This window comes from Sceloporus occidentalis, unplaced genomic scaffold, assembly GCF_023333645.1.
Source record: "Sceloporus occidentalis isolate IW3139 unplaced genomic scaffold, rSceOcc1.0.p SCAF_84, whole genome shotgun sequence".
In the NCBI taxonomy this organism is placed as follows: domain Eukaryota; kingdom Metazoa; phylum Chordata; class Lepidosauria; order Squamata; family Phrynosomatidae; genus Sceloporus; species Sceloporus occidentalis.
In genome coordinates this window covers 3,197,237-3,214,180 of record NW_028317064.1, presented here as the reverse complement: position 1 = coordinate 3,214,180, position 16,944 = coordinate 3,197,237, and the positions used below count along the sequence as shown (strand labels likewise).

Here is a 16,944-nt window from a genome sequence, read left to right as displayed (position 1 = left end):
AATGGAGAAACAGCCACGAGGAAGCCTTTGACTGGTCTCATGCATCAAAGGTTTTGATAAACCTGGAAGGAAAAAGGTTTAGTATTGCCACATATTTTAAACATAATCTTCTGATTGGTATCGTGATTTTTTTTACCTAGAAAAATAAGATGCCATTCTGTGACTCATTAACCCATTATGTTAGATCATCACACCAACCAAAAAAATTAATTGGCTTTAAGATTCCATTAGTTGATACCGTAATAAGTGTTACGTGTAATCTGATTCTCCATGGTATTTTAAAAATGAAATTAAAATTCAAAATGGCTTTATGAGCTGTCACGTTCTGCCCAGGCTGCGGAGCTGCATATCTGTCTTGCTTTAGTTCAGGGGTTCTCAAACTGCGGCCCTCCAGCTGCTGCAGGACTACATCTCCCATACTCCTCAGCCAGCCCCTTAGCTTTAGGAGCATTATGGGAGATGTAGTCCTGCAGTAGCTGGAGGGCCGCAGTTTGAGAACCCCTGCTTTTGTTTCTCTGTTTTGCTTCGATCCATTCCTGGATTTCCTTTTGCTCTGTTCTGATCTTCCATTCCTTGCGTTTAGTTCTGCTCTTTGCTTCAGCTCTGTTTCCTTTATAAGGTCTGCCCCACCCGTGTGTTCAGTTTGTCTCAGTCTGCAGTCTAAAGGTATGTCTCAGTGCTGTGTGTTTGGTTTGTTTCGTACCACTGTCAGCAGGGATTAGTGTTAGGACCCACCGTCATTGGAGTACTTTGGCGTAGTGGTGGGCTAAGCATACTATGGCCATATGTGACGGAATCTCCAATTGTTATCACACAGTTCTAGGCTAGTTCCTGTATTCATGTTTGTTTGTCTCTTATGTACCTTTGCCCTTCTTCCTTGTTCATCTGAGGTTTCTGGTTCCTCTCTCTTTTCCCCATGTCCTAGTTAATATGGCCTATCCTTGCTTAAAGGAGAAGCGTCCGAGGATTCCGGCTCCTCACTCCTTTCCCTGTGTTCCTTGCCTTGTTCCCTGTCCTTTGTTGTCCCCTGTATCATGTATATCTTGTCTAGTAATGTTTATTCCTTGTCTGGTTCACTGTAATGCCCTGTAACATGTATATCTTGTCTGGTTATGTTTCGTGCCTGGTCTCCCTGTCCCTTGCTTGTTGTTTTTCTGCTATATCCTTTGCTTAACTTCCATACTCCCTGCCTGCAGCATCCTGCACGTGATTCTAGTGATATGTTTCATGCCTGCTCCAGGGTGCCTGCAGGATATCACTTTGTTTCATTCTGGACTTCATCCGCTGCTATATCAGGGCGCTGGTGTTTGGCTGCACAACCCTAGGTTTATTAAAGATTATATGATGTGTTAACAATTTGCATATTTGCTAGAATGGGAGTTGTTTGTCCAAGAAAGTGACTGAATTTAGAGAGTTTTAGGAGAGAGTATGGGAGTTTGATTAACTCTTGCATGTGCTTACCTGAAAATTTGCTAGCAAGTTAATTTTTAATGCATTAATTCTTCAATGCATATGAATAGATTAAATAAAAAAAGAAATACAATTAATTTGAAGGCTCCTAATAGAGTTGCATTGGGTCATTAGACTTGAATGGTATCCATTTAGGTCAATGGAGTCTCAAAATACTGAATGTTGCTGGTCCACTGGTGTACATATACAAGTTCCCATTTAGCCAGTGACCATCTAACAATGTGCTTCTCTCAGACATGGATAGATTATTTTTGTTGTTTTTATTTTGTTCAGTTTTTTTTTTTTTGCATGTTTATGTCTGGATAGCTCTTTGCTAGGGCCTAGGGTCATCTTTTCTTCCTTCCTCCTGCTATGAGGGTTTACAGTTTTACATACATTTACTAGTCATAGTCATAATCCCGGCTTCTATAGCCATAAATATACTGGAATCATGGTGATTTTATTAAATCCCAATATAAAGTATTCCTAAAATCATTGTAATAATTATGTTTATGTAATAATTTATATATAACGTGTTTTTTTTTTTTCTTTTTCTAGTGGTAAGTGGCAGGAAAAAGAAGAATTGTTAAAAGGAAAAATTGGACAAATTCTCAAGTGTGACTTTACTAAAGATAACCCCACAGATCCAGTTGTGCTACCGAAAGCAGACTGTCTCTTAAGTGCATGGGTACTGGATAACATAAGCCCAGATAAAGAGGCGTATATTAGCAACCTGAGAAAAATCTCTTCTTTGCTTAAACCAGGTGGTCGTCTGATATTGATTGGGAATATTAATCAAGTATATTATTTAATTGGGGAGCACAAATATAACGTTTTAACTTATGATGAAGAATTTCTTAGAAAGACTCTAAATGATGAGGGGTATATAATTGAAACTTTTGAAGCAAAGGAAAGAAAAACATCCTCTTATATTCTTGATCATAAAAAATTTGTGTTTGTCAATGCGATTAAACAGAAGTGAAATTCGATTAAAATCACAATTTTCTTAATTATTTGAGTTAAATCTGTGACAACAGATACATTGCACTTATCTGTTTGCAAGATTACACATACTAGATTAAGGTTAATTTAAAATATATCAGACCTCATAACTAGTTACATTCTGAATAAATATTGTCAAAATGCATGGTAAACTCTCTGCATAATTTAGAAATTTGGTTTGCACTATATATTTATCAATGTGTGGAAGCAGTCAGTATTCCTTTTGAATTGGCGTTTCAAATCTGTTTATCAAATTTTAAGTAACCATAAAAATATGTATTGATAAACATGTATAAATGCTTTTATTCGAAAATATAACACACTTTAGGAACTAGAAAATGTGTGTCTCTATATCAGTAAAAATCGCCAAATGGTTGTTATCTGCAATCAAATTCTATGTTTGTATTCTGAGAGGTTATTATTATTATTATTATTATTATTGTTTTATATAGCGCCATCAAATTATCTAGTGCTGTACAATGGGGTTGTGGAGAGGGTAATAAGAGCACTTGATATCGAATTTTCCCACCCAATAAAATAATCAACTAAACTAGTACTTTTATTAGAGACAAAAGCCACAAAACCCACAAAAAATAATTTAATCCCTTAATGACAAAGCCCGTACATGTATGGGCTCAAAATGCATTGTTTTCCATGGGTTTAGGTACCGCCCATTGTGCTTAAGGGGTTAAATTAGGTCTCATGGCAACTAAAACCAGTAAAGTGAGGTATTTTCACAAATCAATCAACCAGGAGAAGCACATTTTCGCAAACCATCTGGGTGGCTACTTTTCACGTGTTATCTTTTAAGAATTGGGGTACACAACACATTCTACTCTAACTCTCATTACCGCTACCGAGTCTGTCACAAAGCTGCAGTCTGCAGTACACCACCCAGCATAAGATGCCAGTCTCGAAATATCTTGTTTGGGTCACTGTGGATAAGGGCAGTGCTAATATAGTTCTAATAAAAAACATAATATTCAGCCTAATCTCTGTACAAGTGGGATCAGCTACAGGGAATGTGCAACTATGGTGGTACTTTATGACACAACTCAGTAAAATGGTTATTATAAAAGAAGAGCTTTGCTTACTTGTCCATTTAAGTATGTGGGGGGATATATTGCCCTATATTACTCCCTCACTCCATCACATACTCATAGGGATGTGGATAAAGGATCACCGGAGCTGCTTATAATGTGGAGCCCACTCTGTAGGTAGCAACAATGAATATATGAAAAGGCTCTAAGTGAGATAGACAGGAGAAACAGAGGCGTAGGTACTCACTGGATACAAATGTATCACCCTCAATCATAAATGAGGAGAAAGTGGAAACATCAGCCAGGATAATGGTTTCACCTTGATAAGGGTGTTTGTTCACAACAAAACCGGTCGGTGTATAAGGCATATTTGGGGGCAGGGTGGCATATATAAGGCATATCAGAGGGTACTATGGCATATAGGGGGGTATAAGACATATCTGGGGAGGGCAAAGTGGCATATCTGGGGGGGGGGGGCAGAGAGGCATATCAGAGAAAAAAATATTAACAAAAAACGAATCCAATAACGCCACCAAAACAGCCTGTGTCATAAGTGTATGAACACTAGACGCATGGGTCTATTTACTAAGAAGTAGTGGTCATTCCAGTTAAAGATTATCTTTGTTGCACAGACTGCACTGAAGTTGCATGCCCTATCAGGATAACAGTTGAAAAATAACTTGCATTTTCACCAGGACATGTGTCTATAAATTTTGGGAGTTTTAGGTGAGGTCATGAGAGTTGCATTGGGTTCCTAGACTTGTATGGGGCCCATTCAAGTAAATGAAGTGTGTAATGCATTCTCCAAACTGTTGTTTATATACACGTTCCTGTGTATCCATTGTCAGTCATGGATAGATCACTTTTTTTTTCCCTTTTTATTATTATTTTAATTTTTGGCTGGTTATTTTACTTGGGCCTTAAATAAGGATTGATAGCATTGAGGAGTATTGTCTTAGGTTGCACTCCTTGAGTGCTAAGATTGTGAAGGTTTACAGTTTTGCACGCATTTACTATACATATTCATGTATAGCCTGGCACGTCATGGACTTAAATGAGCTCATAAAGCAATAAAATATTGCTTTCTTCCCTCAAATGGTGTTGATACAATGCCTTCATAGTGAGCCACTTAACATAAAAAAAAGTTGAATAGGCCTTGTGTAATCGCTCTCCAGCCTGATCACATATGCCATATTTAATATGGTGTCATCCAGCTGCTTAAAAAGATCTTAGAATGCAATCAATGATCACTTTCTAACCTCAGTCAGAAATACCTCTCACAAGATAGCAGTACCCATTGAACATAAAAGAGTTCACAGAGGATATGGGAGACCAATCAATATAGCCCAGCTGACTAATCATTACTTGATTAGTAAAATATATATAAAATATATATATGTATAAAAAAAAAATGTATAAAAAAAAAATAAAAATGTAGTCACTTTAAAAAATAATAATGCTCCAGTGATGTCACCCTCTCTTACCGGCAGCTTAATCTGAAAAATTTATTCCCAAATAGTATATGGACACTGGATGACCAGATTTGAAAATCTGTCTGCCAAATTATACATACTATATTATGGTATTTTAAAATTGCATTAGCCCTATTTATTAGTTATATATCAAGATTATCAAGATATTTCATAAACTAACTGCTTTGAATAATTTTGATAGTGGATCTATATAACAATGTTTGGAAGCAATCAGTATACCTTGTAAATTGGCTTTTCAAATCTTAGTAAAATTTAAGTCAATAGGAGAGAGATTGAAAGAGCTAAGATTGTGGTGGTGAGCAGCCCATAAAATAGATTGATTAACCTTGTCACTGATGTAAATTAAACACAAAATGGGCCACAAAATTGAAATGGTGGTATCAGGCACCAAGACGTTAGTGTATGTAAAATATCTAAAGACATAGATTTTTCAGGCTGGGATCATACAGGCTAATGTACATACTGTTAACACGTACTAAAATGTCAGCACTGAACATATACTTTAATAAATATAATATTCAATAAATATATTAAATGACCAATCATAAAAACCTTGAAAACAAGCTCTGAGCAGGATTCGGACCTAAGGAAAGTCCAAGCTAGCAGTGCAAAGAGGCATCAACCACTAATTCGATGGACGTAACCTCCAATGAGGAGTGAAATCCATTTCAACACCTAAAGAGCATATGCAACATATCCTCACTTGACAAACAGATCACATCCTTTGGCTTTCAATACCACCTGTATGCTGATGACACCCAGATCTATCTATCCTCTCCTGATCATTCTCCTTCTGTCTTAAATCATGTAACTAACTGTCTCGCCTCTGTCTCTACCTGGATGTCTGCACGTTTCCTGAATGTAATGGTATGGTGAGGTAGGACCCCAGATGGCGGAGTGGGCCAGGCCAAACAGGAATCAGAAAGTCAGAGAACCAACCGGGTCAGACAGGTAATCAGGATAAGCCAAATCAGAATCCAGAGACGAGGTCAACAAGCCGAATCAATACCAGACGAGCAGGAATCAGGAGCCGAATCAGGAGACAGGAACGAGGTCAACAAGCCAAGTCAAACCGGAGCGGTCAGTAACAATCTAATGCGCAAGCAAACAGCAAAAATACACCAACCAAGGGTGACCCAGAAGAGGAAGTCCAGGTTTAAATTGGGACAGGAGGAGGTGTGTCCTGCATTAAGGAGGTCACCCGAGGTTATAAGAACACGGTGGTACTCTCTGCCCAGGAAGCCGGCTGAGGAGGAAGCGTTGCGGGACTGGCGGGAGAGGCAGGTAAGGCCTTACACTGAAACTCAAAACCGAACTTCTCATCTTCCCTCCCTCCAGTGCTAAGATTCCCCCATCGGTTTCCCTCATTGTTAATGGTGCTGTCTTTTCCCGTCTCCTCATGCCCGCTGTCTTGGTGTCACCCTTGACTTCGAACTTTCTTTCACCCCCAACATTCAGTCTGTCTCTAAAATCTGTTGTCACCATCTTAAAAACACTGCCCGCATCCTAACACAGCATGCCACTAAGGCTCTTGTCCATGCCCTGATTATCTCCCGCCTTGATTACTGTAACTTTGTCTTAGCTGGTCTCCCTCTTAACCATCTCAAACCTTTATAATCCACCATGAATGCTGCTGCCAGAATTATCTTCCTCTCCCATCGCTTCACTAACGTCTCTCCTCTCTGTCAGTCTCTTCACTGGCTGTCTGTGCGCTTCAGGATTCATTTCAAAATCCTTACTCTTATTTTCAAAGCCCTTCACAGCGGTTCCCCTTCCTACGTCTCTCCGCTCATCCAATGATCTCCTTCTATCCTCTCCTCTGATTTCTAGCTCTCATGCACGCTTACAAGATTTCTCAAAGGCTGCCTCTATCCTCTGGAATGCTCTCCTCCGGTTTATCCGTCTCTCCTTCTGCCTTTATTCCTTCAAAAAATCCCTCAAGACCCACTTCTTTAAGGATGCTTACAACATAGCACACTACCGCCCTCCCATATTCCTTTAGCTCACCTTTCCTAGTCCCTCTCCTGCAATACTTTTACTAGTGTGACTGGTCTATCCCTAACAATGGCACTTTTACCTTGTAAACTCGTTTGAGCTCACCTGTTGTCTCTGTCAAATTGTTATGTTACATACTATTTGTTGTGTCCTGTCCATCCATTTTACAGCGCTACGGAATTTGATGGCGCTATATAAAACAATAAAAATAATAATAACATAAACACAGACTTAAAACCCAAAAACACATTCAGAGTGGGTAAACAATGTTTGACTGACCCTTAACTCAGCTCACCACTTGACTTCATAATCCAAATAGTTTGTGTTTTAACTAGATTCTTTTTTTTAGGTAAAACTGTGTTATAGGAAAATGCCTGTTATTATTTTTTCCACTTTTTTCCCTATATGTTTTAGTCAATTATAATATTTTAAAAAGAAAGCCCAATTTGTTGAGGGTGGATAACTGCAAATGTGAAAAAATTGGAAATAAGGTTCAACAATGACATATCAAAAGTGCTGAAGAAGTCTAAAAAGATCTTTAAGGGAGTAAAATTGCAAGATATGAGATCCTGTACTATGTGCAGTGCTGTGGGCGTTACAAGGAGTGTATTTAGATATGAAATATGCTGGTGAAGGCACATGATAAGCTTAAAAACATTGTTTATAATCTTATGACATAACCTGTGACATATTTTAAATTAATATTTATTTAGCATTAAACTTTCCTTATAAATTTCAGCAAAACCGAAATAAAGCTATACATGTTTTCAACTTTCTACTATTAAAGATATCTACGTTCCATACAATTATGGATTCTGCCTCTCACAGATATTACCATGTTCATGAGTTTAACCCAACACATCTCTTTGATTCTTATTTTTCTCCCAAAGCAGATGAAGCAATTCTAGAAGAGGCTGTTATCAATCCCATGAAATTTCTGCTGAAAGAAAAAGCTGCAGGTAAGATTTTTCCCTTTAAACAAAGGTTCTGTTAACTAAAAAAAAGGTAAAATGTCCTAGATTTAAGGTTTCTAGATAATTATTGAGACAACTCAAAATCGTACTTGTGAGTCTCAAATAATATGGGCTACGTTGTTTTCTATGAACTTCAACAAACATTGGTGCCTTAATTTAAGCTTTATCAAAATTAAAAGGGAATTATACTGGAATACAGAATCGCTAATCTCTAAAACGAACACTTTGTTATAAAGTACGTTTTCTAGATGATTATTGCCACAACTCAAATACATGTCTCTGATAAATAATATAGGCTAGTTTTTTTCTATGAACCTCAACAAACATTGGTATTTATTAAAAATTAAAGGGGACTACATTACATTAGGGAAACTAGTTTATGCGTACGTCCTACGAACAGGACAACAGAGCCGACGAGGGACACCGTTGGATGACCGGCGTCCCATCGTGTACTCGTGCAGCCCTGCCGCGGGAGAAGACAGATACGTGCCTGACACAATCATACCTCAGCCATATATAAGTGGCTCTATTTTAGAACTAAAGTCAGACTTTAGGCAATGCTAAGACATTTGTTATCTATATTAATAAAAACCTGATTTTAAATCCCAACGTCAGTTGTATGTTTGATCATCTATTTGTTGTTTCTGCTGCAGGTCGTATTGATGGAGGCAGTTTGACTGATGTTAGTATCAGTCCTAATTTGTGTCATCTGATACCAATTTGTGACCTCTTCAAAGAAATAACTATATTAGAATTTAATGATTTCTGCATCACTGAGCTGGAAAAATGGAGAAACAGCCACGAGGAAGCCTATGACTGGTCTCATGCATCAAAGTTTTTGATAAACCTAGAAGGAAAAAGGTTGAGTATAAATATGTCATTTTTAGATCATCTCCTGCTTCATTGCTATTATTCCACCTGCTAGAATAAGACCATTGTTTAAGATAGTGATTGGATCCGAGTGCTCAGGTGTGAATATATATTTGTTTATATAGCGTCACTACAATATTGTAAAATCACAAACCTTTAAAAAATTCAAAGAGGGCGCTGCTCTTGCAAGTCTTACAGTCTAGCTGGTGGTTGAGGTGGAAGTGAAACAGTTGAATCAGGGTGAATTGGACAGGTCAGGATGATCTGTAGATGTTGGTCGCTCAAATGGCTTCATTTGGTTGCTGTCTGGGAGTGTTAGGTAGGAAGGTTCCGGGTTTTCAGAGAGCTTTTGAAAGTCATGCACGAGGGACAAAGTCTGAAGGAACCGGAAAAGAGAATTCCAAGGAAGGGATACAGCACGGGTGAAATCCTAAACGTGAAAGCGAGAAGAGGTAATGATGGAAGAAGAGAGACGAAGATTGTTAAAGGAACGAGGGGGGGGGGCTTTAGGGGTGTATTTCTACAGGAGGGTATAGATATAGGAAGGTGCGGAATTAATAAGGGTTGTGTAGGTCAGGATCAGAAGTTTGAATTAGATTCTGGAGGGTATGGGGAGCCAATGGAGTGATTGGCAGTAGAGGAGCAGATGAGGAATGGTTATAGAGAAATAAACAAGTTCCCAGAGTTAGCCAGTGGCCATTAACTTTATCTGCTGCTGCCAGAATGGATAGATTACTTTGCATTATTGCTTTTTAACTTTTGCATCATAATTTTTATTGTTATTTACATTTTTGGATGGCCCTTTTCCTTCGGCCTTCAGAGGATTGATGGCTTTGGGTAGTATCACCTCAGGTTGCATTCCTTGAGTGTTATGAGTGTGATGGTTTACAGTTCTGCACACTTTTACTATACATATTCTCAACTCTTGCTGTTTAAATGCACTAAGGTAAATGCATTGGTTTTATTTGATGTCACTATTTGTAGTAGTCCCGAGACTAGTGAATGATGATGTTTATGGAACATAATATATAAATTACATTGTTTTCACTTTTTTCTTTTTCCAGTGGAGGGTGGAAGGAAAAAGAAGAGTTGTTAAGAGGAAAAATGAAACAAATTCTGAAGTGCGACTTTACTAAAGATAACCCCACAGACCCCATCGTGCTACCGAAAGCCGACTGTGTCTTTTGTGCCTGGAAAATAGATATCATAAGCCCCGATAAAGAGGCGTATATTAGAAATTTTAGAAAAGTCTCTTCTTTACTTAAACCAGGTGGTCGTCTGATTTTGTTTGGAAATATTAATCATTCATTTTATTTTATTGGGGAGCACAAATATAAAATCTTAGCTTATGATGAAGAATTTCTTAGAAAAACTCTAAAAGATGAGGGATATATAATTCAATCTTATCTAGCAAATAACAGGAAAACAACATCTCCTCTTGTTGATCATGAAAAAGTTGTGTTTATTAATGCGATTAAACAACAGTGAAATTAGTTTAAAATGACAAACTCTTCTGTGACAATGCATACATTGCTCTGATTTGTCTACCAAATGTAAACATACTAGATTGAGGTGATTTTATAATGTATCAGCCCTAGTTACTAGTTACATTCTGAAGAATTATTATCAAAATGTATTGTAAACTAAACCACTGATTAAGGAAAAATTAGGATAGTATTAGAATGATTATCTATATATCAATGTGTGAAATCAGTCAATATAACTTGTGGATTGGCTTTTGAAGACTGTTTATTAAAGTTTAAACATAAAAATATGTATTTATATGGGTTTTTTTGTTTTTTTTTAATACATAAGCAGGAGAGTTAAGTATTTTTAAACTGGAAGTGTAGCTGGAATGATCTGGTTTAAAAATAATATATCTTTCTAAATCATATATTCAACAGTTCAGTCCACTTAATAAACTGGTATAAAACTGTATACGGATCAGAATAAGAAATACATATATATATATATATATATATATATATATATTAAGGATATATATATATATATATATATATATATATATATATATAAAGTGTATATTAAGTGTATATTATTCATAGATAATAATAATCCCTAATTGAAAAAAAACTGAAATATTTGTAAAAAAAAAAAAAAAAAAGAAGTGTAACTTAATTGTACTTATGTATGCCTCTTATCCTTTGTCAGTAATCTAGCTAAGCTTAGAATGTGCGTGGCTAGATATCCAGCTTTGCAGATTTAAATGAATACACATACCAAGTTTATTAAAAAATACAAATTGGTGCACAAGATAACATGGTGAACATTTTAGCAAAGCTATATTTCTTAAAGCCAGTAACAGAAACCAAGTATCTTTAACTGTCCATCTTTGCCCGTGTCACTCTAAGGTTCTTCAGGAAGCATCCTAGGAAGGACCAGAAAGAAACACTCTTTGGGAGTATAAACAATTAAATTTTGAAGTACTGTAGAAAATACTCTTCACTAGTATAAGCAATCTTTTTAGGCACTGGTTAATGGAATAAACCCTCTTCCAAGAGGACCTAACAGCAGCTTTTCTCACCCAATAAAATAGACAACTACTCATATTCAGGGCCGGACAGGGAATGAAAAGCAGCCCTGGAAATATGTGGACACCAGCCCCATGTATTGTATCGTGTGGTCGAGCTCTTGTGCTCACACGCCATACCCCTTACACACGCCTATCTGAGCCACACTATATTACATTGTTTCTTTACCATAACAGAATACCACATTATTATTAAAATCCCAGGGACCAACAGTGTTAAAAGGCCTGAATAGGTACCTGGGAATGGACAGAATCTTAACTCCTCACCATCCATGCGTACTAGATGACATCAGAGCTCGGCACATGTATGAGATAGAATCTTATGTGATGGGATTGGGGGTACATCCATACACTAAAAAGTCATCATACACGGGATGTCTGAAGCCACAACTTACTGCCACTGACCCTTTTTAATAAGATATGCCTCCACTGGCCTAATAAAGTACAATTTATTTATCTTTGCTATAAGAATGTATTTTTTGGCACATTACTGATTAAATAAAGTTTTTTTATTTTTTTATTAATGGGTATGTTTCTAGTTAATTATTTAATGAGTCATTTAACTATACCAGTGACTTAATTATTGAGTCAATATATATATGCACTGTTTATTGCACTTTATTTGGAGATTATGAGTAAGTGCTAAGTTTGGTGCGAAATGCATGAAGCAGTTAGTCCACCTGGATTCCTTGGCATTTTTTTTAATACATACACTTGATATTACCTACAATGCAGAAGAGTATAGTCAACGGCCAATCCTAAAAACTTCGAAAATAGAGCAAAAGAGCAGGAGTCCTACCTAGGGAAAGCAAGCTAGTAGTATAAGGGGGATTTAACCTGAGTCCATCTTAATATATTTCAAAAGAAAGCCCTATTTGTTCTGTGTGTATAACGTAAACGTGAAAAAAAAGGGAAATTAAGTTCAACAATGACATATGAAAAGTGCTGGAAATGCTTCAGTTGAAGACCTGAAGTCTAAAAAGTCTAAAATTGCAGGATATGAGATCCTGTACTATTAATGTTCTTGTATAATATGCTGGTGAAGGCACATGATAAGCTTACAAACATTGTTTATAATCTTATGACATAACCTGTGGCACTTTTTTAAATTAATATTTGTTTAGCATTAAACGTTCCTTATAAATTTTAGCAAAACCGAAATAAAGCTATACATATTTTTAACCCCCTACTATTAAAGATATCTACGTTCCATAACATTATGGATTCTGCCTCTCACAGATATTACAGATGAAGCAATTCTAGAAGAGTCTGTTATCAACCCCGTAACATTTCTGCTTAAAGAAAAAGCTGCAGGTTGTCACTTACCGGGCAAGGAGATCCTCCGGTTCTCCTAGCCGGCAACCACAGCCACCGCGAGGTAGGGGGAGACCCCCCGCTTCAGCCCAGCAGCCGCAGCTGCCGCAAAGAAGAGGGAGACCCCCCGCTTCGGATCAGCAGCAGCAGCCGCCGCGAAGAAGGGGGAGACCCCCCGCCTCAGCACGGCAGCCACTGCCGCTACTGAGAGGACTCCCTGCCTCCACACAGCAGCAACCGCTGCGAAGAAGGGGGAGACCTCTCGCCTCTGCAAAGCAGACACAGCAGCTGCGGAGAAGAGGGAGACCCTCCGCCTCTCCACAGCAGACGCAGCCGCTGCGGAGAAGAGGGAGACCCCCCGCCTCTGCACAGCAGAGGCAGCCGCTGCCATGGCAAGGAAGACTTACCTCCGTCACGCTGCGTTCCCAGCAGCTTCAGGACAGGTCCTGTTCCGGTGTCCGGACACGTTCTTCTTCACGCCACCTAGTGGCGCCGGCAGTTACTACATCGACCTATATGGGGAGATTACAAAATCGCCAAACACAAGATGGCCGCGCAGGAAGTGACGTAACGGCACTTTGAATATTTGGCGGGAAATCTCCAATTAGTGCCTAAACTCCTGTGCCTATTTAAGAGACTTCCTGACTCAGAGACTTTGCCTTCTGATGGTCGTGCCTATCTTGATAGTGCCTATCAACGCGTGCCTAATAATGCGTGCCTAATAATGCGTTCCTGTTGTTTCTCTGTTATTGACCCCGGTTATTCCACGACATCTCTGCTCTCTGGTATCCTGACCTCGGCTATTCCCACGACGTTCCTGCTCTCCGGTATCCTGACCACGGCTCTCTTGACCATCCTTTGCCAGTCCTACCTGACTTCGATGTCTCCCTGTACGCTGGGTCGTGACACAGGTAAGATTTTTTCCTGTTAACTAAAAAAAAGGTAAAATGTCCTAGATATAAGGTTTCTAGATAATTATTGAGGCAACTCAAAATCGTACTTGTGAGTCTCAAATAATATGTTTTCTATGAACTTCAACAAACATTGGTGCTTTAATTTAAGCTTCATCAAAATGAAAAGGGAATTATACTTGAATACAGAATCTCTAAAGATAATCCATTATGTGCTCAATTATAAGATGACTGCCCCCAAATTTGAATATTAATTTAGGAAAAAAAGAAAATGCTTGAATATAAGACTATCCTATAGGAAAAATATTTTACTAGTAAATATTAATTCCCATGAAAATTATGTTTTTATTTATTTTTATTTGCCAACCTGCCCCCAGTTATGCACATCTGCCCCCAGGCTTGCCACTCAGAAATGCCACTCTGATCCCAGATATGCCTTATACCCCCTATTTGCCATTCTGCCACCCTGATATGCCTTATACCTCCTATATGTGACTCTGCCCCCCGATATGTCATCTGCCCCCCCCAGACGTACCAATGCATCCACAAAATTGGCCCCCATGCTCCAGACTCCCTGCTGTCATTTGCTCAGAAAAAAACCTCTCAAATGCGTGTCTCTGATAAGTAATATAGGCTTTTTTTATGAACCTCAACAAGCGTTGGTGTTTATTCAAAATTAAATGGGATTACATTACAATAGGGAAACTATCTTATGTGTATGTCTATAGCTACAAAGAGATCCCTTATTACTTAATTTAGTGGCTAAATACAATCTTTATATGGCTACACTGTCTCACCTATAGGTCCATTTAGAAGTAGATGGGAAAAGGGATACTTTAAGAAGGCCACATCTTGAATTCTAACTTTTAGGTCTCTGAAGGTTATTGTTTTCCACCAAGCTGCCCCTTCATTAATAGTAATTACTTTTCTTCTGCCTGGAAAGTCTGCAAAATTGAATGCAGCCACAAACAGTTTTAGTATGCAGTGATAGATTTGCTTTCAATGGTTACACCTTATGTGAAGATCTCATATCACACACTGGATTAAATAAGACTATGTAACTATTTATTGGTTTTTTTTATTCAGCGGATGGATTAAATAAGCAAAGAAACACATACTCTAACTCTGTTAATCATTTAATTAAAATCAATGTTTTATAGCCTTATAATCTATATTTTAGCTTTAAGCTTAATGTTAGTGTTTGCTTATATTTTGCTTATGACACCTTTCTACAATATTCCTCAACCAATAAATTATGTCAAAATTCAGTGTCACCATATGTAAGTTGTCTGAAGCCAGACTTTAGGCAATGTTAAGACATTTGTTATGGATATTAATCAAAAACCTGATTTTAAATCTCAATGTAAGTTGTATGTTTGATCATCTATTGTTTCTGCTGCAGGTCGTATTAATGGAGAGGCTTTGGTTGATCTTAGTATCGGTCCTATTTTGTGTCACCTGATGCCAATTTGTGATCGCTTCAAAGAAATAGCTATATTAGAAATTACCGATATCTGCATTTATGAGCTGGAAAAATGGAGAAACAGCCACGAGGAAGCGTATGACTGGTCTCATGCATCAAAGGTTTGGTGAACCTAGAAGGAAAAAGGTTGTGTATAATTACATATTTTTAAGATCATCTTCTGTTTGATTGCTATTATTCCACCTGCTAGAATACGACTGTTGGTTATAGAATGTTGGTCCTCAGGTGTGTGCATCTACAATATATAGCCCCAGCATATTCCGTAGTGCTGTTACAACAGTCACTAGAATATTTTAAAATCACACACCGGTACAAAAGGAGGAAAGGCCACTGTTCTTGCAAGCTTACAGTCTATTTGGTTGTTGAGGTGGAAATGAAACAGTAGGAGAAGACTGTTTGGGTGGGGGTGAGTTGGCCGAGTCAGGGTGATCTATAGATATTGGTCATTCAAATGGCTTGATTAGGATGCTATCTAGGAGTGATAGGAAGGAAGGTTGTACATGTCTCGAAAAAAAAAGTGGGTTTTTAGAGAGCTTTTGAAAGTCATGCACGAGGGAGAAAGTCTGATGGAATGGGGAAGGGAATTCCAGTGAAGGGGCACAGGATGGGTAAAAAACCTAAATGGGGAAGTGGGAAGAGGTAATCATGGTAGAAGAGAGACAAAGGTTGTTAGAGGAACGAAGAGGGTGGTTAAGGGTGTATTTGGATTGGAGGCTGGAGCTATAGGAGAGTGGGGCGTTTTTAAGGGTTTTGTAGGTCTGGGTCAGAAGTTTGAATGTAATTCTGGAGGGTATGGGGAGCCAATGGAGGGATTGGCATAATGGAGCAGCAGATTAAAATCGGTTACAGAGAAATATGCAAGTTCCCAGGGGTAGCCAGTGGCCATTATCTACTGCTGTCAGACATGGATAGATTACTTTGCATTATAGTTTATTTTTTTTACTTTTGCATCATATTTTTATTGTTATTTACATTTTTGGATGGCCCTTTTCCTTTGGCCTTCAGAGGATTGACAGCTTTGGGTAGTATCATCTCGGGTTGCATTCCTTGAGTGTATACTAAAGCTGTTTAAATGCATTCATGTAGATGCATTGATTCTATTTGATGTCAATATTTATAGTAGTCCCTAAACTATTGTAATGATGATGTTTATGTAACATGATGTATATATTACATGGTTTTCACTTTTTTTTTCTTTTTTTAGTGGAGGGTGGAAGGAAAAAGAAGAATTGTTAAGAGAAAAAATTAAACAAATTCTGAAGTGCGAGTTTACTAAAGAAAACCCCACAGACCCAATCGTGCTGCCGAAAGTAGACTGTATCATTAGTGCATGGCTGCTGGATGCCATAAGCCCAGATAAAGAGGCATATATTAGCAATTTTAGAAAAATCTCTTCTTTACTAAAACCAGGCGGTCGCCTGATCTTGTTTGGAAATATTAATCATTCATTTTATTTTATTGGGGAGCACAAATATAATTATGATGAAGAATTTCTCAGAAGAACACTAAAAGATGAGGGATATGTAATTGAATCTTATCAAGCAAATGACAGGAAAACATTATCTCCTCTAGTTGATCATGAAAAAGTTGTGTTTATCAATGCAATTAAACAGAAGTAGAATGAGTTTCAAATTACAAAATCTTCTGTGACAATGCATATATTGCTCTCATCTATCACATTTAACCCCTTCGTGACAAAGGCTGATTCTATTTTTTGTACCCTTCGTGACAATGGCTGTTTTATCGTTTCTGCGGTGTTTGTGTTTAGCTGTAGTTTTCTCTTAACCCATTTACTAAACCCACACAAGTTATATATTGTTTTTTTCAGGACAAGAAGGGCTTTCTTCAGACACCATAATTTT

At 37.8% G+C, this 16,944-nt stretch overlaps 1 protein-coding gene across 1 annotated transcript; it reads left to right on the top strand.

The window, feature by feature from the left end:
- The first annotated feature begins 7,787 nt into the window (after positions 1-7,787).
- LOC149285104 (nicotinamide N-methyltransferase-like) lies at positions 7,788-16,701 on the top strand. Its single transcript, XM_089495798.1, has 4 exons — positions 7,788-7,938; positions 8,607-8,819; positions 15,002-15,183; positions 16,345-16,701. The coding sequence occupies exons 1-4, from the start codon at positions 7,788-7,790 to the stop codon at positions 16,699-16,701; spliced, it is 903 nt and encodes a 300-aa protein (XP_089351924.1).
- Positions 16,702-16,944: the final 243 nt, after the last annotated feature.